The sequence below is a fragment of the Daphnia magna genome, linkage group LG4 (genome assembly GCF_020631705.1).
Source record: "Daphnia magna isolate NIES linkage group LG4, ASM2063170v1.1, whole genome shotgun sequence".
NCBI classification, from domain to species: domain Eukaryota; kingdom Metazoa; phylum Arthropoda; class Branchiopoda; order Diplostraca; family Daphniidae; genus Daphnia; species Daphnia magna.
The window spans coordinates 10,745,925-10,772,395 of NC_059185.1; the positions used below are offsets into that span (position 1 = coordinate 10,745,925).

A 26,471-nucleotide genomic window follows, 5' to 3' on the forward strand; every position below is an offset into this window, starting at 1 on the left:
GTGTTGCAGAGTCAAATGAGCCACAACTTGAATACATTTTTAAAGACAACAATTCCTTTTGTTTTGTTTGATTGATTAGGTTTGCATCAAGGCCGGCCAGCCAATGCCATACTCAACTGTCTGCTGGCCCATCAAGCTGTGCGCAGAAGATCCTTCGTGCAAGTCCATCGAGACGGTCATCCAGCACATATGCGGCCCGGAAACAGGTAAATACACCCGTTTTATTTACATAACACGAATCGCATTTAAAGAACTTCCTTTTTCTGTCCCTTTCCGCGTCAAGGTTAAATGCGTGTTTCCTATATGCAGCGAAAGAAACGCAAAACGAGATAAAATGTAAAAACCTGCCCTATTATTACGAGGCCTGTCTGTGGAGAAACAGTCTGTTATTTTTCTCACGAACCTTCGCAATTTGGATGCAATATCTCTCTCTGTCCGCTACCTCACGCAGCGCCAATAATTGATTTCTCTGTCTTTTCTTCCGGGTGCTACACACACACACAGCTAGAAGAATAAAAGAAAAGGCCCATAATAACGGCCCCTGAACTTGGTTGAAGATACTTAGCCGCTTAGCTGCTCTTTAGGCACGTCGGGCCTGTGCGCTGGCCCTCTCTAGCTAAAACAATGCGGTCGGGACGTAATGACACGTAGTCTTTATATACACGGCGAGAAGTGAAGAGACAGATGTCGATTGTGTTTCATTAGGGGACAGAAATTTCTAGCGAGCGCACATGTCAATTATTTGAGAGGTTGTTGTGGACGTGTCAGACAATTCCCACCTTGTTATCGATGTCGTTAACTATGTGCGGTAGCGACTTAAACTATGCTGGAACAGCGACGTAGAAAAGAGTGTTTTCTATTCACAATGTTTGCGTACGATTATCATTTTCAAATTTTTTCCACAAATGTCTACGTAGTTCTACTTGTAATATAATGGACTGTAATCTGGTTGGACCCTGGCACGTTTCGATTGTGCCCGTCCAAACCAGCAGCCTCGTCATATTCAGCTGTGCTTTACAATTGAATGTGACCATATTGCTTTCAGTCCGATACACAACGCACATAGGCAAAGCTCTTAACATTTCGCAATCGATGCACACACACAGACGCATTATATACTGCAGCGTAGATTGTCCAGCTGTCAAATCGCTAAAGCGGGGGCTGTTTGGGTTGGCCCCGGAATTCAATTGGCGGATATGCGCCAAGGCTTTTGTGCCCTTGTTTATAATGTCAACGCTAAGTTTCTATCAATCACGAAAAGACACAAACACGCTAACCTATCGATTATTGATTATCGAACAGCCCATCCTTGTTGTGCCTTTTTGCGGGTCGGAATTTCACCTGTGTTTCTCCATGTCTCACTTGTTTTTGTTTGTTTGTTTTCTCTTTTCCGTATCCAAAATTGATGGAAACGACAACGATCGACTTGGTTTGACGACGCCCGACTGTCTTCTTCTTCACAAATTCACAGTGGCGTGTTCGACGACGACGGTGACCAAATGTCAGGCCGGTTTGCGGACGTTGCAAGCCTTTCCCGTCTTCCATCCGACCTGCTTATGTCGTGAGCCGTCCGTCGACCCCGACTGCAACGCTTTTCGGGACTCGCTCTTCGATCATCCTTGCATGGTAGCCACTCAAAAAGGTATAAACATATTCAGTTGATTTGACTCTAGATGTTTTCGGCTTTATTGATTATCTAAATAGCAGTAAGGGGGGGTGTTGTAAGACGGACTGTTCCGTGTATTTCAGGGCTGGGAGCTTCAATACGCCGGATGAACGTGACTTCCGTTTGCCAGTCAACTAATTCAAAAGGCCTTTTTTTTATTTCATCTTCGACAAAAGAGAAACTATTCTAGAGGAGAACCCGCAGGATTTTCTTTCTTTGCTGTTGGAAATGTTTTTTTTTTTTTTGTAAAGGAAAAAAAGGGATGTATAAAGAAGTCTGGAGTTGTGTAGGTATACGTGGCTAGGGCCACTCTAATATAGCCAAATATACCGGGGGAAAAGGCTAATTAGATGAATGCCGAAAATGGACGTTCGAGGCTTCTATACTTCTTGATGAATTGTGCAATATATAAAGCCATGCACAAGTCTGAGCTTTCTTCTTCGTCTTTTGTGAGGCCAACAAAAAATTCCAAAAAAAAGGGCAAAACACGTACGCGATCTTTGCCGGAGATGATGGAATTGTTTAGCTCTTAGGTTCTGTGTGTATAGCTGCAAAGAAAGAGATTCAGGCCTCGTGTGTGTTTTACACGATGAGAAAAAAGGGGGACCGTGTTACTTGGTCGGCTGTGCGGCGCTTCATCCGGCTTGGAAATTCGATTACCTATACGATGTATATACCAAGTGTTGCGACGGCCAACGATTGACGGACAATCGATTGAAGTGGATTATTAGAAATCAAAAACAAACACAAACAAAGCGAAAACAAAATATTCAAGTACCCATCGGTCAGGTTTTTTAAATTCTTTGTCCAGGGTCCATCGGACGCGATGGATGATGGAAGGACAAACAGAAAGGAAATATATACAGAAGAAGGGGGACGACCTTGTTTGTACTGCACTTTCACTCAGGAGTGACTCGGTGTACACAAAAGACATCGATCCGATATGCCGCTCTCTATTTCGCTGTATATACCTGACTATTATTTTTTATTCGTCTCGCTGACAGCGTCGATACCATCGCAGACACTTTTGACATCTCGCTGATGTACCCGTGTACACCATCGAAAAAAAAAAGGGAGAAATAAAAGAAGATGGCGATGATACGTCACGTGTCTAGACAACACACACACACACAAATGTGTTTTAAATCACAAAAGTCTCGATTCAATTGTTAACGTGCAATCATCGATGCCTACATTTCTTCTGGTTTAAATCAAAAATTGCAGAGCGTGACTTGTACCCGATCCATGCCCTACCGACGTGTACACACGCGCTGGACGTCTGCCAGAAAGATCTGTCGTGCACCCGGCTCTACAACGACTTCCGCGAGCATTGCAAACTGCGTTCGGGCGTCTGCCGCGATAAGTAAACAAGCAGAAAATAAATAATAAATCATCATTATCCCTAAATTATTTCCTATCGCCCCACTGCATGGTCTTGTCACTTTGTTTTCCGAGCTTTGCTACAGTCATTTTGTCTAATGAAATCATCCGTTTTAATTCTGTTGAAAGCGCAGCAAGTTTACGTGTTACCGGCAGCCTGAAATGTTTGGCCTTTTGTTGTTTAACGTGCGTCTCTTTATTTCACTTGAATTGAATGAAATAGGGAAACGTGTTTCAACGCATGGAGGGGATTGCGGATGACTCCGCTCTTCGGCTGCTTTTGCCCAGGAAATGACCAGAAGAAATGCGAAAGGATCTACTCGTTTATTTACAACAACACCTGCGTCGGTGAGAGTCAATTGCCCTTTTTCTTATTTCCCCGCCATTTTCTTCACGGCAAGTTGTTGTGTAGTTTCTTTTATTCGTTTGAGTTTCGCCATTTCTTGGGGAAACTGAAAATATGTTTTGCTCTTGAGCAAAGGCACACGTTGCGTTTGAAAACAGAAAGAAATTCAGCTCACTCTTTTTTGTTTTGTTTTATTGTCACGAATGATGCAACGCTTTTCTTTCCACGTCTCAATCACATCGGTGTGTCGAATGTTTGTTGTTCTTGTGTACATCGTAAACTCCGAGGGAATCGTTGCGAATTATTCGATTCATCGAGAATCACGCGATTTCAGCTCGACATTCTTACGGGCAACACCCAAATCCAACAGCACGGGTTTTTTTTTTTAATTTTTACTTTCATTTTCTTATACATTTGAGTTTATTTTATTCATTTTTCTTTTGTTTTTCTGTTTGTTTGTTTTTTTCTGTTGATTTATATCGTACTGCCCCCCATCCTTTTAGGTCTCCACATTATGCACGTTTCCAAGACCCAGTTTGTTTTAGTTGAACCTTTGAACGCCATGGCATTACCCGTCCACCGTCGTCGTCGTCGCTATCTTGTTAGATATTTCCCCCCTCACTTGACCCCACCCACGTCGTCTTCAACTTGGCTTGATGACGAACATAACGAGCTAGCACTTGATGCGACTAACACGGTCACTACCACCACCACAACCGCACTGCCTTATAGCGATGTAATTAGCACGAGCACCAATCCCGAGCACGAGCACAATGACGGCACATCACCTACGCCCGTTCGTCTTGTTGATGAACCAACCGCATCGCTCCGTGTCGCTGTAGGCAGCTGGCAAGAGACGCTCAACCGTCAGCGGGAGACGGACGCGCGCCAAATCGAGACCCGTTTGATGGACAGCGTTCATCATCAACATCATCACGGAGCTGCGGCCGAGGCCGGCTCGATCGACGTGGCTCGTTTCAGCCATTTTCTGGAAAGCGCTCTGACTCGCACGAGGATCGGCTACCATTCGTCTTCGTCGTCCGTCTCTTCGATTCACGCGGCCTCGGCCGCTGCCGCTGGATACGTGGCCGGTAGTCATAATTCTTCGTACTACACGACGACGTCGTCCAACACGTCGGCCGTCAATGGCTCATCATTCAACCACAGTAGGTTTGGCTAACCTGTCATCGCACACGACCATTTCCAACGCCATCTTGCGGCAAGATGGGATCCATTTTTTTTTTAAATCTTTTTATTATTCATTTTTTTTTTTAAATAAAGAAAAGAGACAATCTGAAGCATCAATTTAAGAACCATCTTACCTCATAAAGTATTACACCATCCGCTACCTCTTTTCATCCTCTTTTCTCTCTTCTTCTTTTTATTAACTGTCTACTTTTCGTAGTCACATTTTTCTTTGATACATTTCCTTTATTTTCTTGTTTAAACTAAAGATAACGAAAATAGTTGGGACTTTTTCTCTTTTATATCTTAGATTTCCTTTTTTTTTGTATTCTTACGAATTCGTAGGAAATCCATCTCATGACATGGGACCATCTATACCAGCATTTGATTGTTGGTCTCTCTATCGGTTGTGTTGTACGTGTATCTGAGTGGGTCTTCTCGTTTACGGTTGACCGATTTGCTCTCTACATTCGGACTCGTATTTCGAATCCTCTTTCTCGGCGTAACACGTAAAACGATATGTTTCTGACGGTGCAGGATTTCCTTTTGAATCGACGTCAATTTCCTTCTGACAAACGGAAATTCGACGTTCAAAAATCCTGCGTGCTGCAAACCTATCGTCGTCGTGTGATCATTCGATTGCGTGCCCAGATGACGAGACCCCCTTTTTTTTATGTTGCGGAGGTTCGTTATCGGTCTGTTATATATACGACCAGGATCTGAATGATATTTCTTATATTCTTCCCTTTTTATTTTCAGCGCAAATAAATCGAATTGTTGTTGCATTTGTGTTTAGTCTTCGATGGTCGATCGGCGTTCTTGTATACTCTGACGACACGCTATCAAGGCACTCTCGTTTTTTTATAAATATATATCGCAGTGCCGATTGGATGTTGAACGATGGCAATCGAAAAAAAAATGGTGGCCAATGCGGAAAATAAAATAAAAAAAACTCGATGTGATTGCCATAGAGCGGAATTGCTCACTACACTTTGCCTTCGAGTCGTTTCGTAGTACAGTCTCGTCTATTGTTGCGCGTTCTCAAATCAAATAGCGCGACGCCATTTTCAAGATCGGTAATGGCCGTCTTCCGGAGCCTCACGCGTCAGAGAGCCGAGATTTTATTTTTGATTCCATCATTTCAATTTTCTTTTTCGTCTTGCAATTTATTTTTTTTTTCGTTCATTGTCGAGAATTATTGATGGCCGGATGCCATCCATCACCAGCTCCCCCCCAAATCCATCCGCCTTTCCACACACCATCATCAAAAATGCTTGTGTCCTGGGGGCTGCCGTGCCCTCTCTCTAACATTAATTCCTTTTTATTTATTTATATTTACGTATATATAAACATTTTATTTTTTTATTGCGATAATTTTTGTTTTCTTAGCTGGTGCGGATGAAATCGCCGACGGAGGTGTTGGCCGAGTGGTCTCCATCTATCAGAGCACGTGCCATAAAGCGCTAAGCAATTGCCAGTCGGACCTTCAATGCCGCAAGCATTTGGACCCGTTCCTTCGCTATTGCAATGGCGCTGCAAGCAGCGGCCTGGCCGGAAGCGCCGACACCTGCCATCGTGACTTGTGCATGCAAGCCCTCCAAGGATTCTACAAGGACGCTCCGCTGCAATGGAGTCTCGAAGTGGCTTTCTGCGTTTGCAAGTGAGTTGTTGGTTTTCTGTTACCTAACGTCATCACGTCCGCTTCGAATGTTCATTTTGAGAGACGTGCCAATCAAACTTTAGGATAATGCTGCTACCGTCTTTTGTTTTGCGAAGCTTCTGCAAGTTTGAAATCGCTTCCTCTTCTTTTGAATCTCATCATCTGCGCGTTTCTCGTTCTAACGATTCGCGCTTTCTAGTTTGCCCATCTCTGCTGATTATGCAGTTGCAATCATAAACACCGACGCTCTTGCTGCACAACTTTCTTTTGTTTACGAGCCCGTGACTCTCGTAATTATTTTCACCTCGCCTCTGTTTGTGTACATCCCGCTCACGAGGACTGCTCTGATCGTTATGATATAGGTCTGTGTGTTTGTTTTGTTATTTTTCTAGAGGGAAGTTTTCAGACAATAGAGGATAGAAAGAACAACAAAATGGGTCGCAGTTCTTTGAATCTGCATTGTTGTACTAGTTTCAGCGAAATTTGCATATTTCTTTTTTCTTGTACAGTACAGACCTCGTCGTCATCAAACGATAAAGAATAGCATTGTTTAGATGTTGTCGATGTTCTCCCTTAAAAAAATAAGAAAATAAGAAACGACAGGCAAAGCCCAAAACCATCAAGTAGCGGTTTTTTTTTGTCTTCTTTTCTTCTTGACTAGCGATATCATCGACACATTAATATTAATGACAGAACCTTAGGGAATAAGAAAACAAAACCAAAAATTGTCACGAGAGAAGAATATCGTCTCTCCATTTTGTTTTTCTTGTCCTTTTGTTTGTCATTATCCTTCAAAGCCGGGGGGCCTTACACGAAAGGACAACTATAAAACATCGATCATTCCTGCCCTTCTCTTCACTGTCGTGATGATGTACTTTCCGAACAAAATGGTCGCTGTGTGTATATGCCCTCTTTCTGTATATATAGAGTGAAGGAAAGGAGAGCTATGAGGTTTCTGTCTGTTTGCAAGTGCGTGCTAGACGTCCATGTCACGGTTGCGGAGGAATCGATCCCAGCCGAAAATGGACATAGAAACAAGATGGGGAACGTCGATCCTATAACCAACAACGCTCTGCTACATATACACCGAGGATTACATATCACAGTCAATTAGCGTCGTTCGATATCTGTAGAACAATAACAGTCCCCCACGCCTTCCTTTCGACATAGTCTCACCGACGCATTCGATGGATGTACCTCCTCCATCGCTTTCTCTTTTTCGCTCGACATTTGATAGTGCGGATGGTAGGTGTTGGCAACCCGTCGTCTTCCTTTTTTTTTTTCTTTTGCTGTTCGTCTATTTGTTTTTAGAAAAAGCCACGACAACAACAAGCGATCGTGTCGTGTTAAAAACAGTTGGGTAGTGAACCTGAGGCGGAACAAATTGGATCCGTAACCAGGACTGAAAGATCTAGCGATCAAATCGCGTCTCGACCTATCCTTTTTTTTTCTGTTTTAACGGATAAGAATTTTCTTTGATCCTAAAAAAAAAATGTTGTCCTTTTTACTTTATTTATCGTCGTGTTTTTTTGTTTGTTTTTGGGTTGTTTTCGAAATAGGAAAAGTCAAAGTAGGAACGACGAATGTCTTGTGGCGCAAGAACGCCTCCATCCTGACTGCGCTAGACGGCCGGAACGCTACCATTCGCCTCCAGCGACTGGCCCTTCATCGACTGGCATGGGCAGTATGGCGGCTTCATCTCCGGCAATTGGAAATAATGAAGCGAATCATTCACCTCACCACACGCCCGCGTGTCATCATTTGGCCGAAGAATGTAAAGCTCATCCGGATTGCAAGTAAAGCTTTCATTTTTTTTTAAGGAAAAAATATGTCGATGAATTGATTAAAGAAAAAGAAAAGAAAAGGAAAGAAAGGCGGTGTAGAAACGATACAATAAAGTCCGTGACATTGTTGACTCTGTTATGCGATGGCTATGGATTTTTTGAATTTCCCGCCTTGCTTTTTCAACTGGCCCGTCAATTTGATGTACATAAAACTATTGTGTTAAGGTAGCAAACAAGGAAAATAAAGAAGACGGGAGGGGAGGGGAGGTTTTTGCAAGTTATTTGATCAATAATAAGGGAACAAAAAAAAAAAAAACTTCAGTCCCGTCTTATCGTTCTATCGCCGGCCGAGGGGAAGAAACTTACTTGACATGAGGAGCGAAGGAAAAACAAACAAATGGGAGATATGTCTACTTTCTTTAAGAATTTAAGACATTGTTCAAATAAATTCAAGTTAACAATCACTTTATTTTGTTCACCTGGACGTTAAACACGTAGGCCCCGATTGGAATTTTACGTCCAAGCTTGTGCAGTAGACATCGTAACAAAAGGCTGCGCTGGCCCACCATCCATCTGCCGACGTGCTGTGCTGGATATCCTGGGCACGGATCTGAGAACAACCTGCACCTGCCGGACGGCCCAGCATTTAGGCGACATGGCCGCCATGTACGACTGCACCGAATGGCAACGACTTCTTTGGCTCAATCCGTGCGTTGGTAGGTCGATAGTCCTCATGAAAATTTTTTTTTTTGAAAGGCCATCCTTATTGTCCGACTCGTTCGAACTTCAATCGAGTTGAGAGCATTTCATCAGTTCGATGATCCGCACACATAAATGATCTTTCTTTCCATTCATTCGTCTGTCTCCTTTGATGATTTCCCATCGCTTTTTTCTCTTTTCAATTTCATTTGAAAATGTCGGTACTTACTTTCGTTAATTAGATCGAGACATTTGTTCAAAAAAAGACTTTCTTATTGTATCAGTGGAAGCGCAGAGGGACTTTCACAAGATTCAAGGCAACCTGAAAGTGGTCACCGTGCCGACACCGACGACAGCGCCAACATCCAGTAACGGGAGCAGCTTCACGGTGGGCGGTCGTCAGACGTCCAGCGCGGATGACGATCCTCGTCATCATCTTTTCACTGTCGTCGTTCCCAGGAAAACGTATCGTCCTCAAGAAACGAATGCCAGCGACGGACGGATTCCCGTTACGTCCGACACGACGAGTAGCACAAACACCGTCACGTGGTCCACCACATCGACGGCCACGAGATTCAGCACAGCTTCCGATCCGTCCACAACCGACATGATTACGCGGCCTACCGTTCCAGCCAGTAAACAAATAATGATTTCTTTTATGATGTTAATGTTTACATCGTCTTTGATTTTCTTCTTTTTTTAATTGAATTAAAAAAATGATTCTCGTTTTGCGTGACTACACGCACGACTAGATTAACGTGAATGTCAAAAATGTGAACGCAAACTTAATGATTTCATATTGTGCGTTTGGCTTTGAATCGACAGAATATTGCACGCTGGAGCGGCCCAATAAGCGCGTCGTTCACTTTGCAGAAGGAACGAGTAAACGAGTAAGTTCTTAACATTTATTCCTTCAAAATATTTACCTATTCAACAGACCACAAATTCATCTTTTTGCTAATAAAATTTTCAATCGATTCCTTTTTTAAAGTTATACCACGATGATGATCCGGACTGTTCGGAACTGTGCCGTTGCGGAGCGGGACAAGTCGTGACCTGTTCGATTTCGGACTGCGCTCAACGCAAACCGTGTCAGACATCGGCAGCTGTTTACGCTCACGCCGCCACGGCTTTTCAGGCCTATCGAGGAGAGTGTCTGTGCTTCTCCGGTACTTTGGTCTGCGCCCGACCTGATCCAGGTATATATTCACACACACACACACACACACAAAAATGATTTATCACAATAATCTTCAACCTCCTCTATCGTTTCTCTTCATCTTTCCGCTTTGCTTGCTCTTCCACCTCCTTATTTTTCTTCCCATTTTTGAATCGCTTTGTATCTACGACAAACCATAATCCATTGCGGGATCGATAGACAATGTCACGCATTCGTATAGCGACTCTTGAATCATTGACTTTCAATCTTTTAACGCCGGACTTTATCGCCTGGATAATGGTGTAGTCTGGCCGTAGATTGTACTTGTATATAATAGACGGTGGCACATCTCGTTCGGTCGATCACCGTTCGTGCATCATAAATGAACGTCGATCGCTACGCAGCCGAGCTGCAACGCATATCGACGATACCGTTGAACCTCCCCCTATACAGTGGAGTGCATAAACAACTGCGGGGTTCGCTTACCTTAAAACTTCTTCTAGTCTATAGTAACCATCGACTTCATCCAAGATTCAGCAGTTAGGTCCTTTTCTTCTCGATTGGATCTCCATCTGTGATTTGGTGCATCTCCATCGCTCTTCTAATATATTCAATCGATTTCTATCAATTCTTGTTGGGCTCTTCTTTTTTATCTTATGCTGTTTCTACTATGTTTCAACCAATAGGTCAATACTCGCTACCTTTGGGCGTCTTCCTGTTTATCGGCTACTCGCAAACCGACGAGAAGGCCATCTACCAGTTCACGCACATCAATGTGTCGAGGTCTTTGCTGACCGGACTTCACAGGCTCATGTACTTCACGCCGCCCGAGCAGGTAAGCAAATTTGACGAGCCTGTTCTCTGCGCAAAACGAATTACGGCAGACCGTAGTTGAACACGATCCGCATATTTTGTTTTGTTTTTTGGGGGGGAGGTTAGGCGGAGAACGAATGCCGCATGTCCATCCATGATCAGATGGAAGAGAACCTAATCTTTCAGATCCGGTTGCCGAGTTTGGATGATCAGAGAGTCAACAATTCCGTCACGCTCGAGATGCTCACTCACGAGAAGGTAAATTTGCTTTTGCATTTGGCCGCGTGATTTAATTTGAGTTCATCTTTAATGAGATTTTGTTCATCTTTTTTAAACGTTGACGTGAACAGGCACAGTGTTTACCGGTGGCCAACAGATTGCGGCATATGATTAATAAAAGGTCGCCCGATATCAGAGAGGATGAAGCCTTGTCTGTTGTCAAAGTGGCTGATACGGCGTCCGTTCTGCCCGAACCCCGGCGATCTTCGGCCGGTCGTGAGTTGCAGCAATTATGGACGATTGCAGCGGCAGTGTGGTCGTCCTTTATCGTGACTAATCGATGTTATAGATAGGAAAACTTTTTGAAATTGATTTTTTTGCATAGGAATGATTTTTATTTATTCATTGGACTGAATTTTTCGAGTTTTATATTTATAAAGAACAACAAAATAATTTATTCGTTTATTTACATTCTATAATAATCTGCACTGACAGACCTCTCCCAGCAATAGACACCAATTTTTTTTTTTTTACGTATGAGTGTGCGCGTGTGCGTTTGTGTGTGTGTGAACAGCTGTGTATTTAATTCCCTACGCCCAATGACGTTTCAATTTCGCACGCAGCATTGCACGAAAAGCGGGCAAAAAAAAAAAAAAGACGGAAGACAAACAAAATAACCAAATCATCCGCAATCACGTCTGTGTTACCTTCTCCTTTTAATAAGACCTCACCACACCCGAATGTGTTCCTCATTTTAAAAAGGAAAAAAAAAACATAACGGGAAATAATTTTTTTTTTTGTTAAATTTTACTAGCGATTTGATATTTCAAAAAAAAAATGTTTTGTGAAAATGTAATTATAAAACAAAACAAAACCAACCAACAAAAAGCAATGCATATAAATGAAATAAAAATGAAAAACAATAAAACAAAAGTAAAACGAAAAAAAAAAAGATAAAGAAATTCCAAATAACGTGGGTCGCCTGCTCTGCTGGAAACTGGCCAGCAGGATCTGATCCGGTTTTCCCACAGTTCTGACGAGCGTTATATATAAATATAATATGCCCCTTGCTTGGGAAATAAGAAAGAAACGTCGCTAATGGTCTGCGAAGGGGGGACACTGTGTGCCTTTTTCTTGTATTGGGCCCGTTATATTTCTAACCACAATTTGTTCGTGTTTCTCTCTACATCCTCTTTTTTTAACGTCTGTATGTGACTGACTGAACTGTTCGAGCTAGAACTCGTTCTGAACAAGGGATTGGCGATTGTGGCACAACCTGCTGTTTGCAATACGACAAAGCATGGCCGAAACGGTATACGTGCTATACTGAATAATTTTTTAACTTGCAATTCTTTTTCTGTGTATATATTTACGTATATTGTACACAACAGTTTGTTACTATTAAAACAATTTGAAAAAAAAAAAGAAAACTGTTTTTCTTTTGGAGAATACAATTCAAGATTTTGCACCAGTTAATTCAACATTCTCGTCGTTATTCAGTTATCGTTATGACGCATCAACTGACTCGAAGAGTTCGTGAAAAGGCGTTGATGTGCTAAGCGCCTTTTACGTTTAAAGAACAATTATCGGTGAACCATCTTCGCTCTGGCACTCCGTGAAAGGAGAAGCTAAAAGATCCACAAGGTTGGCGGTAGTAGTGCTTGAACTCTGGGTTAACTGTGGGGCCGTTTATTGACATCTGACTTGGAACGAGATTAGATAAAAAGCCACTAAAATAAACAACAAATAGAGAGACTAAAAGCAGCAATTTTGGGCGGCAAAAACAGGCCTCCGGTAATATTCCATATACGTCGAAAAATATAAATAAAAAATAGGCTAAGCTCAGTCACGTGCCAAATAAGGTGCGTATCGAACTTCAGATGGGAAAATGAAATCACGTTTTGGGTTATTTGAACGACGTGAGCAAGTTGAAAAGCAAGGACAAACTTCCCTGACAGAATTTTCTGTTTAGAGTGTTGACGCGCGCGAACTTTGTTGTTGATTTATTATTATATTACTGACATAGCAACGTCGCATAGGCCAAGCAAAAGAAAAACAAACAAAAAAGAAGAAAAAAAATTGGCGCCATTCGTCAGATGGCGTTGTAACTATTTAGCTGAAATGGCAACAACCATCGGGGTATTTGATTTCTCTTATGTCAATGGAATATGAAAAAAACTTCATTGGAAGAGAAAACTCGTTGGCTTCTAAATTATTTATTATTCTTTTAGCTGTAAAAAATCCGGTTAAGAGGTCAAATTAGATTTCTTCAGGTTTTTCGATTCTCATTCGACATTGCCAAGTCGCCTTAGCAGGTTAGAATCGACTCCATGAAGTCCGTTGGTATTGTAATTTTTGAAGTTGCTGCGCAAGTCTCCAACGGAAAAAAGAAATCTCTCGCGAAATACTGTCAGTGAGAAGATTCGTGCCAATTGCTGACATCATTCCCTGACTTGTCGCTAAATCTAGTCATCCATATCATTCTTAGGAGGTAGACAGACGATTGAAATATCTTCGAAACGTCAAAGAAAATACCACTCCCATTTTTGGTTGTGAGTTATGTGCGTGTGTCTACGGGAGTTTTCTGTGTTACGTGTAGCACCTTACGCTCTGTTGACAAGCCCTGTTGGTCTATACACCTCCTGGGTTTTAGCCTAGCTCTCAGTTGGGTCTTTCATTTCTCATTGTGTTTACGTGTCTGATTCACGGTTCGCGCCAGCCCAGGATGGACAAATTTTTCAGTGATTGTCAACACAAAATCATTACCTGACTTCCCTGCCTTTGTGTTTTTAACATCTTAACTTTGAATTGAACATTATATATTTTCTTATTTGTGTGAAATGAATACCGTACTTGAAAAAGAAGACATTTTAGTGCATGCTGCAGAGTTTATCAAAGGTAAGTTGGCTGGTTGGTTGACAAAATTCTTTGGTTAGCTTTCAGTACAATAAAATAATTGATCTTTCCAGATCAGCTCTATTTCGCCACCTTGAAGGTGTCTATACGGCCAAAATCAACACCAGATACCCACTATTTCTGCATAGATGAACAGCTTGTGTACAGAAACTTCTATTCGGATTTTGGCCCTCTCAATTTAGCTATGTTGTACCGTTACTGTCACAAACTAAATCGCAAGCTGAAGGTAAATTTCTGTTCATTTATGTTAAAGCCTTTAACTCGGTGTATGATTTAATCAAAATTTCACGTTGCATTCCTTAATTTAAATTGTACACACAACTTATTCTTGAGGAAAGAATTTGATTAGGGATTGTCTTCATGATTCAGCTATCGTGGCCGTAATGTGCACCTTCACCTGCGTGTTTTCTTCGAATCCCTCAAGGGCTCCATTTAAATACCGTTTGGTTGCGCACGTCAATTGGACGTGATTTTTCGATTAGATTTTATGCCTGTAGCTTAGAGAGTCAAGGGCAAATGGAGGTGAAAACATCCGCGTCTGAAGTTACAATAACAAAGCAGCTATTACAATGTACTGGCAGCAGCTGCCAACCAGAGGTTGGTTGAGACCTGGCAAACCATTCAAGGTTTTCTTTATCACGCCTGCCGGCATTTTGCAGATTTTTAGTACGCATCTTCTTTTTTAGCAAGTCGCCAAAAGCAAAAGAACTCAAATTTACCGGATGGCTTTTTGCACGGTTCCCCCTTCCTGACTGTTCCTTTTTTGTTTTGTTTTTTATGGTCTCTTTTCGGCTTTCCCCATTCTAAAAACTGCGCCATTTCATTTGTTTCGTGTATCGAACGCCCCTGCAGCGTTGGCGAATGAATGAACGGGAAGTCCTATTTAGTTGGCGGCAACGGATTGCACCTCCCATTTCACCTCTGCGCAGTTATTTACGTTGGAAGAGACTGTGAGTTGACTACCATGAAAAGCAATAAAAAAAAACAGCGATTAAATAGAAAATGAAAGGATAGGCAGTAAAAGTTCCATGTCTATTTTCTCTTTCCTGTTGAAAATAACCTCGTTACCCAATCACTCTCTTTGTTGTTAAACGCTCCCAAGAGAAGACTGATGGTTTTTCTTTTTGACATTTCGAATTTCAGGCACCCAATCTGGCCAAGAAGTGCATTGTCCATTACACAACTGAAGACCAACATAAGAGAGCCAATGCAGCCATGCTAATAGGCTCCTACGCTGTAAGTTCGGCCGATCTCCAAAATACTCCACCTGAATTTTTTCTTCTTTTTTTTTTCCCCTCCTTTCTTCTTCTTTTTCGTTCTGCCGCATCAGCGCTCGTTGTTGAATGTTGTTTGGTGTGGTGGTGTGCTTTCTCCCGTTTTTCGTCCGCACATTGAATGAACAATATTTTGAGCCCTTCGGCCAAACGGGACTTGCACGCTTAATTTGGAATGCCCTCCGCCGTCCTTTTTCGTCTCCTCTTTAATCTGTTTTTCTCTCTTTTTCGATTTCTTTCCGAATCTCCTTGCTTAATTTTCAATCTTACATGTCAACTTTTATTGTTTCTTTTTTGTGTGCAGGTGATTTATTTAAACAAGAGCCCGGAAGAAGCTTTCCGATTATTGGCGAGTGGAAACAGTCCGCCCTTTTTACCGTTTAGGTATGCATTTCTCATCAATGACATTCATGTCGATCGTAAATTAATCGGATTAATTTTACATCAGAGATGCTTCGTACGGCTGGGCCGAATACAGCATTTCCATTTTGGATTGTCTGCACGCCATCGAGAAGGCCATCAAGTTTAATTTCTTTGATTTCAATGACTTTGACGTCGAAGAATATGAACATTATGAGGTGACACTAATTAAGAAAGGGCGACGGTCTGCAATTTTTAATGGTACCAGCTTAATTTTGGTTTTTGTTTCCAGCGAGTTGAAAATGGTGACTTTAATTGGATTATTCCTGGCAAGTTTATTGCGTTTTGCGGCCCGCATTCCACTAAGAACGAGGAAGAAGGTGTGTGTTGGACAAGTCTGCGTGACAAGCCAAGAACTCGAGTTGCTTTAACAACGTTGTTCTATTTTTCGTGCCAGGCCAACACACCCCCGAATCCTATTTCAACTACTTTCGCGAGTACAACGTAACGACTATTGTTCGGCTGAATAAGCGCATCTACGATGCAGCCCGTTTTACTCGAGGGGGATTCCAACACCGAGACCTTTTCTTTACCGATGGCAGCACGCCCAGCGACCTCATCATGGAACGCTTCTTGAACATTTGCGAAGCGACTAGCGGCGCTGTGGCAGTTCATTGTAAAGGTACGAACCAATTTTCGTCTACTACGTACGTCTCTAGTACATCATCTAACCCTGTTCACTCGTTCTACTTGTAGCCGGACTGGGGCGGACAGGCACGCTAATTGCCTGCTACATGATGAAGCATTATCGCATGACTGCGCACGAGTGTATCGCATGGCTGAGAATCTGCAGGCCTGGCTGCGTCATTGGACACCAGCAAACCTGGGTTGAAAGGTACTTTGGATCTTGGTAACAGTTTGAGATCGGATTTGGAATAACGAGCTCTTTATGTCTTTGCAGCAAACAGTTACAGATGTGGCTGCAGAAAGATGAATACGACGATGCTCACAATGGGCAGTCTTTAGGGATAGTTTGCGCTTATCCTGTCCATAGTTTTCAACAGCGTAAGCTTTTCGAGTCCACTGCCAATTCGAATGCCAACCACAATAGCCGCCATGCCGGTAAAACAGCTGTTTACCTATCGGAGATTTGCGTGACGGGCAGCAGCTTGAACACGGCGAAATGTCCAAAACTGGCAGACAATGGCAATAGAATCAACGAAGATGCCGGTGCTTCATTGCAAGAGACCACCTGTCGATCCTTGATTTGCATCAACAACGCGGCAGAGAAAGAAACTGACAGTGGTAGTGTCCGCAGCATCCTCAACATTTTGGACAGTTTTAAATTGGAAGACATGAAAGAGGACAAGACTTCTGCATCCAATTCTGCAGGCAATAAACCCGCACTCTCGGTTGCCGAGAGTGCGTTGTTGGCTGTTCCGGTTGATCCGAATGCCAACGCCACCATCAAACAAGAGCCGCTCAAGGAGAAAAAGGGCAGCGTATTCAACGAAGAATGTCTCGTTAACGGCATGTCGCAGGGCGACCGCCTTCAACAGATCAAGTCACTTCGACGGCACGCAAGAGCAACGACAACCGGGGCTCTAAAGTAAACTTAGTCATGGCGTTGATTTCATTTTCTGTTCGATCAAAAACAATGTTTTGTGTCTAAACGCAGGAACTGTGACGATATCGTCCTGCATAGAAGCAACAAGGCAGCCGTCAAGAGCTCTGATCTGAGGTGAATTTTTTTTATAAAATGGGACGCACCGTATTTTTCTTTTAAAATGCGAAATCTGTGTCGTTGTTTCCATAGGTCAACTGACGAGGCTACGCGTATCCGCAGCCGAACGTCTCAGCGTTTGCAGACGATTGGCCAGGGAGGCATTCTCCTGCCATCTCCGCTCAAATCGAACCGAGTGAGTTCGGCTCTGACTGTCAGTGCATCCCTTCTCAATTCGTCGCAAGGCAGCAACAGCAGTGGTGGTAGTGGTAGATCACCCAAAACTATCGACGATGACGGTAAAGTGACTGGCGAAGGTACTCCAGCGGGCTACAAACGCGTTACCAGGTCTACCACTACGACAAAAAGGTGAACAGAATTTATTTGATTTTTTCAATTCTGATCAGCTTTTATTTAATTTTTTTTTGCTCAACACAACCACTGGCATTGCCTTTATTCGCTAGCTTTGGGTTGGTTGTTCGTGAATTAACCGATTGTGCTTAACAACGTGTCAATTAATATTGGGTCGATGCACCTGCCAAGTTTTCTGTGTGTATAGGAGAACCCTTTCCTCCTTCTACTGAGATTAAGCTTTGTTAGATCAATCGATTGATGACGAATATCGGGGTAGTTGTTGAGGCCTTTGAAGAGGGAGGGGTTAGATTGACATCGTCGGGTTGCTTGAGATTCGATTCGATGTTTCATTGACATTTTTTTTTTTTCCCTTTCTTTTTATTTTGTATTTTGTTTTTCTCTCGCCAGACACGCTTGGCTGCTGAGCTCGGGTTGTGGTGTCTATCATGGCCATGCAAGTACCTCCGCTTCTCGTCTTTTACGATTGTCGCTGGGGTCGAGCAAGCGGGCGGCGGCGACGTCGTCGGGGGGACTATTGGGGCGCAATAGCCACCACCTGATAACGTCCCCACATTCCACTTCAGTGGAAGTTCCTCCTCCTTCCTCTTCCATCTCCTCTTCCCCGACTGCTACCGGCTTCTCTGACTTGAAGACCAAGAGGAAAATCAGAGAGAAAACTTTAAAAACTAACCGTTTGTCAAGCCCATCTTCTGGCCCTTGTCCTGTCATGCCACGCGATCCCATGACGGACGGGCCAGTCGGTAAGAATTCGCGTACGATCGCCTCTCGCCGACCATTGACACGTTCCGTCCTACGTGCATCTCTGTCGCCATTGGGCTCGGGCCCGTTAACTCCGTCCGGCAGCAGCGCCAGTAAAAAAGTATTGGCTCATCACAGCTCGCCGTCAGTGAAAGCGTCGGGTGTTGCTCATCCGCGTCGCCTTCTGGCAACTCACGCCCCCCTGCCAAAATAATACCAAGGAATGTGAATCCATTTCTTTTTTCTCGTCGCGTTAAACAATCGTTAATACCACGATTTCGTCTCTCCTAAGACACACGCGCTCTGTCGTCACTGCTGACCATTTACAATCTCATCTTTACAATCAGAATTTTATTTTATTATTTTTTCAATTGGAAAATTAGTATTGATAATAATGTGTTTCTTTATGTTCCTAAGATTCGATTCAACTCTTTTCGGTTATCGTTTTTTCAACCGTTTGTCCCGAAGGAAGGACGTGTTTCACACAAATGATCGATACTTAGTGTGTTTTTTTCTTCTTTACTCTCGACCCTGCATCGATTCCTTTACTGTCCAATTTCGTTTGATTTCATACGATATTGTTACATACTGACAAAGCTACTCGTTCGACTACCCAATCAGGTTTTTTTTTTTTTTTGGTCGCTGCTAAAGGAACGAAATTAGAATTTAAATACTTGTCTTCTTGACATGGCTTTTCAATGGGTTTTGGTTGCAATATTATTTTGTTTTCGAGGTTTTGTGTCCTTTCCCATATTCTTCCCACTCCCATCACGTTTTGAATGCTAAGCTGCAATCTGCTTTTAACCTACTCACTTTAGTCGCACCTGCCATCCTCCTCCTAAACAAAAAAGTTTTTATCCTATTTTTTATCATCGATTCTTCTGTTTGATTTTTTTTTTTAGTATAAAGACTTCGCTGCGGACCGTAAATCGACGCTAGTGAACGCAACATGTCTTTTCAATTTTTTTTTTCTTTCCCCGAGCGAATGCTCATCTCATCTGTCAGACTATGTCCTTGCTAACTGCTTTGGGTATTAGCATTTTATGCATTTTTTTTTTTTTTTTTTCTTATGTTAAGATGTGGTGACCCGGTAGTAATTTTGGCAGTCTTTCGTTTCAGTCCCTTTTTATTTTTCGTCTATATTTCTGTTTTAGTATTTTTGCACCAAATGCCACTTCTGATTTTTCTACTGCCTTCTATTTTTCCCTCTGATCTTTTACGTGTGCCATTGTATGATTTTATTTCTTTTTTTCTGACAAAAAAAAATAATACGCTGCCATTTAACGCACGCTTTTCCCTTTTAATCCTAAACACATACGGAAAATTGGCGAGTGTATGCTTTGCGGAATATTTCATTTGCATTATAGAAATGGTACTTAAAAAGGTGAAACCGATTTCCAACTCTATTCCATCCTCTCCCTCCCCTTTGTGACAATGGGACAGTATGACGCAATACGAGAAGAAAATTCTGGCCGGGCGAGACACTAAAATTGCAAGATCATTCAAAGGAAGTAGACCTGGCCTTTCGGGAGTGCCGAACGATTTTCTTTCGGGTTTCATGTTCCTCATTAACACAAAATGCCGTTAAGGAAAACAGCAGACAAAAAAAGTAAAATATATCTTTATTACTAATTGGACGATCTTGTTGTCGTTTTTATTTATTTACTTATTTATTGTTTCATCTGCTTGTGATGATCTACGTCTGGAAATCCAAGCATATTTACCCTCTGTCTTGATTTGGACTGGATGGTTTCGAAGTAATACTATTGAAAAAGCGTGGAAAAATGTGCCACACATTTACAAGAGAAATACCAAATTAACTGATTTGCTTGTTGTGAATTGAATCTCCCGGTAGGGGTTTTCTGTCTAGATGAGGAGGACTGTTTCTTTTCACCACTAGATGGCACCATCGGAGTTGTGAGTTATACGTAAACACTCACGATTCTTTCTAATGTGTATAAAGGCATGCAATGATAATACTGTAAAGTTAATTTTCGTGGCCTTATAATCGACTCCAGAGTTTGTAGGAAGCGTATGGATATAAGGTAGAACGTCTTGTTGATAATTCAAAAGTCTCGAGTTCAAACCTTATGTTGTGATGAAGGTAATAATGGCATATTAATTCAAAAATATGCAATTGTACTTTATTCAATTTATTGTGGACGGAATCCTAAGTGTACGTACGGTATCTAAGTGTACTTTGAAAGTTTGCTTCAAAATATTTCTAAGTGTGAAAAGGTTGTCTTTAAACTATAAGAAAAAATGGTGCCTATTGTTGTGTAACTCATGGCTCAATGGTAGAGCATCGGTATGTTGCGCTGAAAGTACAGGGTTCGATTCCTAAATGAGTCATGTAACGTAGATTAAGATTGTGATTTAAATGCAAATCGAATATATATTATGCTACTTTCACAAATTCCCGGTAGATGTCGTGGGGTAAACTACGTTAGCGTAGCTGAGCATGGTTTCCAAGACCACCATGTAATCACATTGGAGGGGTTTCTCGTAAGGATTCGATCCACAGGGCGTGGTGTGTATCTTGGGGTGAATTCCGTCGGGGCAGCTGGGCACCAAACAGTCACTTGAAGTGGGGTACCTGGCAGGGATTCAAGCGACACACCGTCGAATTTCCAGGGCAGCTGAGACGGGTTCCGTAGACCACCACGTGGTCACTAGAAGTGGGGTACGTTGGCATGCCTCCGAGAGATCCACTATCAAGTTCCCAGACCATCACCTGTCAGTTGGACCATGATTGGCCTCTGTATCCCAAGAACGACAGTTCAAGAAGATTTTAAGAGTCTACCTAGATATTGTGTTATGACGAAGATCCAAAGAACAAATGTATATCAGTTGTAGCTCAAGTGGTAGAGCGGCGGCATGGTAACGTCAAAGGTTCAAGGTTCTACTCTGACATGGCCAATGAGTTCATGTTTATGATTTTTTTGACATTTTGCAAAAAAATTAAGAATTTTGGCAAAAATAAAAAATCGAGCAATAAAAATTTTTTACGGAAAAAAAATCCAGGAAAAAATTTTCCAGATTAAACAAAAACCAGAAAAAAATTGCGTAAAAATAAAAATAAAATTTTAAATTTAGCAGTAGAAAAAAAATTTTATATTAAAATATTATTGGATTAATGTTATCGAATAACAGTTTCTCAAATAATGACGTGAAATATTTTTTTAAATTTGTTTTATTGTAAATCTTTCAAATAGAATATAATATGTATAAAGCCAAAACATACTCTGCACAAGTTACAAGTACTTATCACAAATCAAGGATAGACATGACACAAAAAAACAAACAAATAAACATAGATAATTTTTCTTCTATTTGTAAATATAGTAACTATTAAAATCTGTTGGGCAATTCGGATTCCGCTCCAAATATTACATAACCAACGTTTTTCAAGTTTCACTGCAGGCTTCGATCTAAATTATAAAAAACAAGGATTAGATGTAATTAATTTCGACAAAAATTTACCTTGTCAATGTTGGTATTTGCCACAAGAAACTTCACTTCTATAGTTTAAGAAAGAGTACGAACCACCATTGAGGACAGAATGATCCTGACCTAACAATTTATAACCCACTATTTCGCCTCCACCATTCGTTTTGCTTCGTGTATTGTCATATGGGATAATTCCATCAACGAAGATCTTGAAAATAATGTTACCCGCAATCACTCGTAAATTTTACACCAATAAACTCAAACAGGGCCACTCACACGCCCTACCAGAACACCTAAATGAGATTCAATTTCAATTTATATAATATTAACAATAATCGAAACGCAATGTTATCGGGTCATAGTGGCTTTTTATAAAAACCAGAAAAACACCCCTCAAATAAACTTAAGATGAACGCAAATCTCTCGTTTCAGTCTAATCCTACCGCAACAATGCTCAATCAGACCCGGCAAGAATCTGCATTCAAACAAAAAAAATTGTGTACAATAACGTTATTGAAATTAATGAACATTTCTCACCTTACGGTGACCGGCATTCCACCCCGAGCAAAAGAAACTGAAATATCACTTAACAACTTTCTTGGAACTGCTTGATAAATGGAACCTAGGTGCAGTCACTGCCAAAATCTGGAATGAAATTTCAGTATCATCCACAGTAAGAACATATTAAACCAAAAACAAAACAAAAACAAACATGCCACAATGGCAACCAATCTGAAAAAAAGACAGGAATCAGCTCAAAGCAATCAATTAGAGATTTTCTTTCACAAATTTACCTTAGGTTCTCCAGAGAGGAAAAGAGACGCTTCAGAAACCTGCCAACTTAAGAGGATATCCAAGATTTCTAAAATCAACAGAATACATGTATGGCAACATTTATTCTTAAAAAATATCATAATCTTTCACCCTATCTACATATTCCTTAACTATTAAATATTGAAATACTTGCAAATGCCTGATGGTATGTTTGCCACATTGTAATTGCAGCTAACATTACATAACAGCAGGCTGCTTCAACATTTTAGTCTTTTCCATATTCTAATATTCACAATTGAAAATCATGCTAAACTCATGGTTTACAGTTTACACAAGACATGCAATAGCTTGTGTAATGGAGGATTTAGTCTAGCAATACACAAATCAAACACCTCAAAATTACCAACTAAAACAAACCTTAATCATGGAACACCCACCATATGATACAGGTTCATAGACAGAAGAACAAGTCAGCAAAAAAACCTGTTGAATGTAACCCAAATAATCCAATAGATATCCTACTTAATAACAATTATAAAAATAATTGCAAAAGGAAAAAAGAAAAGTTCTTCACATTCTATTAACTATATTTCACCATATAATTTTAAAAACTTCTGATGTCAGGTACACAAACCTTCTCACCACTATACTAATGAAGTAAAATCATCGTTTATTGATTGAGCGTGACAAACCCCAGTTAAATCTGATAATTAGAGTGCTATTCTAGACATAAATTAGAACAAGAGTCCAAAACAATACAACGAAATGTACTTGATGTTAGCTATGCCCAAGTAAATTGACAGATACATACGCATCTATTCAAAGCGTAAACAAATCCAACATCTAACCAAATAGATACTTACATAATGTTTCGACGGTGTCCTAGAATCAAATAGATCGCTAAAAATTTTAGGCTCCCTAATATAAGTTATCTTTAAATGCCCGACAGGTGGCGAAAACAAGCTGTGCTGTATTTTTCTACCACGCGATGACACTGTCGTCGATAGTGCTTAGATCAGGAGAGCTTATATAATGAGTGGCACCGCAAAATTTAGTTTTTTTGGGGTTAGAATCTCGACGATAGTGCAGTAAGTAGTTTTATTCTATTAGGCGAACAGTTTTTTTAAGGTTTGTAGTACAATTTTGAATGCTTGTGAATTAACTTTTGGACTAGAAACGCATGCAAATTTTCATACTTGGCTGGGAAAAGTCACTTAAAATCAATTATATGATGATTGTTAATTCCAACGTATACAACGTATAGTCGTGTTAAGGGAATTTTCTGTATGAGATCATTGTCAATTGAGATTGAATAATAATGTGAAGGTCAGTTAAGGGAATGTGGAGAAATTTTCTTTGTGATTGTCTTATTCCTATTATTGATCAATGTTGTAAGCAAAATGTTGAGGATCAATTGGTTGGCATTTCAACAGTTTATTCTGCAAGTTTGTTCTTCTCTCCATGATGCTGCAATTCCTGTTGGAGGATTCGTGACAATGGGTTTGCAACACCGATATTATTGAGGGGGTGATTAATTTGTGTTTCTAGAAGTAATCCTCCATAGCATAAGCAATTACATGTGCTATGTAACCTGTTAGCTATGGTGTTGGAATGATATTGTATATTTATTGAAAACTGGCTGACTGATACTTTACAACATGGCAAGTTGTTTCACTCTTATTAGTTGAACCTGCCACATGTCAAAGGTACCATTAAGCATTTAAAGTATTTTAGCATATGATTGCTTAATATTTCTTTGAGAATTTTCTTTCAGGTTGGAAGAATATATTAAAGTTAGTGTCTTTTTCACTATTTGAAGGTAAGTTTGTACAGAGTAATATTATCAGTAATTGGGTGATTTGAACCCTATGTAAATTTTCAGATTGTTGTTTATTTCTGCTGTTATTGTTTAAAAGGTTATAGGTGATCAGGTAGTTAAATCAATTAGGTAGTTACTGTGATTTGCTTTCTAAAATTGAATCATGTTGTGAAGTGTAGTTATTGGTTGGGGGAGAAACTTACTTTGTTCTGACCTGATAGTTATTTTGACAACTCTTAATGTAGGGTGATTGGAGAGGCCTTAGTTGATTGTAAAAATTTTGAAATTGGCCTGTGGAATGTTAATGTTGAAGGTGTTGAATTGGTGAATGAATTGTTTAATAGGGTAGTCCTCCATTGCATTTCCCTGTGCTATCAGATCTGCAATTCCTAGTTATGTAACAATATCCAAATGAAATAGCAGATGAGTAGAACCGAAACTTAAAGCGCAAGCAACCTAATGCCATGCTTTACAGTGTTAGCTGAGCTAAATATGTCAAAGGTACCATTGAATTGGTTTAAATTTCTAATATACATTTGTTTTATCAGGCCTGAATTGCAGCCCATTTCAAGTGATACTTTAATCTAAAATGTTATTTCATTTCAGATTTCAAACATTGGTTCTGTGGATTGAATTAGCATTTCACTTTTGTGGGTAATTTAATTTTAAAATTTAATTCTAAATCTCTGAAAAATGTGACAGGTCAAGTAAATTGTCATTTATTGAAGATGCCTTTTTCTCAGGGTTGGAATGACGAACGAGTTGGCAAGTTGTGCAAGGCGAGTTGAGCTATTCGTTATCTTTTATTATTACACTAATTGCATGTATATTTGTTTTTTTGATGCAGATTTTGGGTGGGTTAGGACTGAGCTTTGTTTAAGTGTATGTAACTGAAAGGTTAAATTTTTTTATTCACGCGGAGACTCAAATATCACATTTCACAATCTATCTATATTTTAGGTGGTTCGGCATCAGCGAATGATAGTCCCGACTGTTAGTAAATGGATCTTGGATTTACTACAATTTCTGGTGATACTACGGTGATTATTCATCGGCGGGGTTTGTTAACTGATTTAAAATACACAAAGTAAATAAAGTTAAACGAAACGATAATCCTGCGATCAACGTATGGTATATAATGCATTTCAAAATTGTAAATAAGTACATTAGCAAAAATTTGTTATTAATTAATGTTTTTATTCTTAATTGTAGGTCGTTGCTTGTTATGAAACCGAAAAGCATAGTGATACATACTCTGAAATGAAGTAGCTGGCAAATGTAGCAAAGTCCAAAAATTTCCCTACACGTAAATTTTTTCCCATGTTAACATTTTTATGAAAAAGGATGATTGTGTGGTTTGATTTATTTTTCTTCAGCCATGTTACTTCATGACTTGTGATAAAACCGTAATGGGTAATGCCGTAATGTTTGTCTCAAACATATTTTATATATTTATTTTTATCAAATGATGAATATAATGTCTGATGAAATGTTAATAAACAAAATCTGAAATTACTTTACAATATTGCGATAAATTTTTTGAGTAAATTACAACATAAAATATTTTTTTTATTGCTATATAATTCACGTCGATAAAATAATTACCGATAATTAATAAAATTCTTTTTTTAGAATTTTTTTCCGGATTTTTTTCCGGATTTTTTTCCTGTAAAAATTTTTGGGAGGAAATTTTTTGCCAAAATTCTTCATATTTTCACGAAATAACAAAAAAATCATAAATATAAGCATGTTATCCGTAACCGAGTCGAACCTTGAACCTTTGACTTACCATGCCGCCGCTCTACCACTGAGCTACAACTGATATACTTATATTCTTTGGATCTTCATCATAACACAATATCTAGTTAGACTCTTAAAATCTTCTTGAACTGTCGTTCTTGGGATACAGAGGCCGATCATGGTCCAACTGACATGCGATGGCCTGGGAACTTGATAGTGGATCTCTCGGATGCCTGCCCACGTACCCCACATCAAGTGACCGCGTGGTGGTCTACGGAACCCGTCTCAGCTGCCCTGGAAATTCGACGGTGTGTCGCTTGAATCCCTGCCAGGTACCCCACTTCAAGTGACTGTTTGGTGCCCAACTGCCCCGACGGAATTCACCCCAAGA

The 26,471-nt window shown here is 40.6% G+C and overlaps 2 protein-coding genes and 4 long non-coding RNA genes across 19 annotated transcripts in view; 4 read left to right on the forward strand and 2 right to left on the reverse strand.

Annotated features, from left to right (window-relative positions):
* LOC116921353 overlaps positions 1-11,721 on the forward strand; it is a 35,470-nt gene extending 23,749 nt beyond the window's left edge. For 5 of the 8 annotated variants that reach the window (XM_045172468.1, XM_045172466.1, XM_045172467.1 and 2 more), the window contains 14 exons: positions 80-206; positions 1,472-1,642; positions 2,891-3,029; positions 3,270-3,394; positions 3,896-4,558; positions 5,967-6,237; positions 7,797-8,033; positions 8,520-8,737; positions 9,005-9,355; positions 9,546-9,610; positions 9,712-9,919; positions 10,566-10,714; positions 10,819-10,950; positions 11,043-11,721. In XM_045172468.1, coding sequence (XP_045028403.1) covers positions 104-206; positions 1,472-1,642; positions 2,891-3,029; positions 3,270-3,394; positions 3,896-4,558; positions 5,967-6,237; positions 7,797-8,033; positions 8,520-8,737; positions 9,005-9,355; positions 9,546-9,610; positions 9,712-9,919; positions 10,566-10,714; positions 10,819-10,950; positions 11,043-11,264 — 3,054 coding nt within the window. In that variant the 5' untranslated portion in view covers positions 80-103 and the 3' untranslated portion in view covers positions 11,265-11,721. The remainder of the gene's footprint in view (positions 1-79; positions 207-1,471; positions 1,643-2,890; positions 3,030-3,269; positions 3,395-3,895; positions 4,559-5,966; positions 6,238-7,796; positions 8,034-8,519; positions 8,738-9,004; positions 9,356-9,545; positions 9,611-9,711; positions 9,920-10,565; positions 10,715-10,818; positions 10,951-11,042) is intronic. The other 3 variants (XM_045172465.1, XM_045172470.1, XM_045172471.1) reach the window with 3 other exon arrangements.
* Positions 11,722-13,248: 1,527 nt separating this feature from the next.
* LOC116921874 lies at positions 13,249-19,934 on the forward strand. 2 transcript variants are annotated; one of them, XM_032928235.2, is made up of 12 exons: positions 13,249-13,809; positions 13,881-14,053; positions 14,971-15,063; positions 15,406-15,485; positions 15,550-15,679; positions 15,754-15,841; positions 15,919-16,143; positions 16,218-16,356; positions 16,423-17,070; positions 17,140-17,202; positions 17,278-17,553; positions 17,947-19,934. In XM_032928235.2, the coding sequence occupies exons 1-12, from the start codon at positions 13,752-13,754 to the stop codon at positions 18,509-18,511; spliced, it is 2,538 nt and encodes an 845-aa protein (XP_032784126.2). In that variant the 5' UTR covers positions 13,249-13,751; the 3' UTR covers positions 18,512-19,934. The 2 variants fall into 2 exon arrangements, with proteins under 2 accessions (XP_032784126.2, XP_032784127.2); XM_032928236.2 differs by having other exon boundaries at positions 13,252-13,809; positions 19,200-19,934.
* On the reverse strand, positions 14,097-14,974 carry LOC123471298. Its single transcript, XR_006645720.1, has 2 exons — positions 14,396-14,974; positions 14,097-14,324 (listed from the first exon to the last, which is right to left on the reverse strand). It is a non-coding gene; the product is annotated as an uncharacterized LOC123471298 (long non-coding RNA).
* A 1,749-nt stretch (positions 19,935-21,683) lies between the features above and the next one.
* On the reverse strand, positions 21,684-23,420 carry LOC116921921. 5 transcript variants are annotated; one of them, XR_006645715.1, is made up of 5 exons: positions 23,385-23,398; positions 22,939-23,004; positions 22,542-22,609; positions 22,285-22,479; positions 21,684-22,222 (listed from the first exon to the last, which is right to left on the reverse strand). It is a non-coding gene; the product is annotated as an uncharacterized LOC116921921 (long non-coding RNA). The 5 variants fall into 5 exon arrangements; XR_006645714.1 differs by having other exon boundaries at positions 22,939-23,420; XR_006645713.1 differs by having other exon boundaries at positions 21,684-21,728; positions 21,781-22,222; positions 22,542-23,420.
* Positions 23,421-23,567: 147 nt separating this feature from the next.
* On the forward strand, positions 23,568-25,119 carry LOC116921935. The gene is made up of 3 exons (XR_006645709.1): positions 23,568-24,227; positions 24,296-24,841; positions 24,947-25,119. It is a non-coding gene; the product is annotated as an uncharacterized LOC116921935 (long non-coding RNA).
* A 62-nt stretch (positions 25,120-25,181) lies between these two features.
* On the forward strand, positions 25,182-25,652 carry LOC123471296. 2 transcript variants are annotated; one of them, XR_006645716.1, is made up of 3 exons: positions 25,182-25,220; positions 25,301-25,471; positions 25,553-25,652. It is a non-coding gene; the product is annotated as an uncharacterized LOC123471296 (long non-coding RNA). The 2 variants fall into 2 exon arrangements; XR_006645717.1 differs by having other exon boundaries at positions 25,220-25,237.
* Positions 25,653-26,471: the final 819 nt, after the last annotated feature.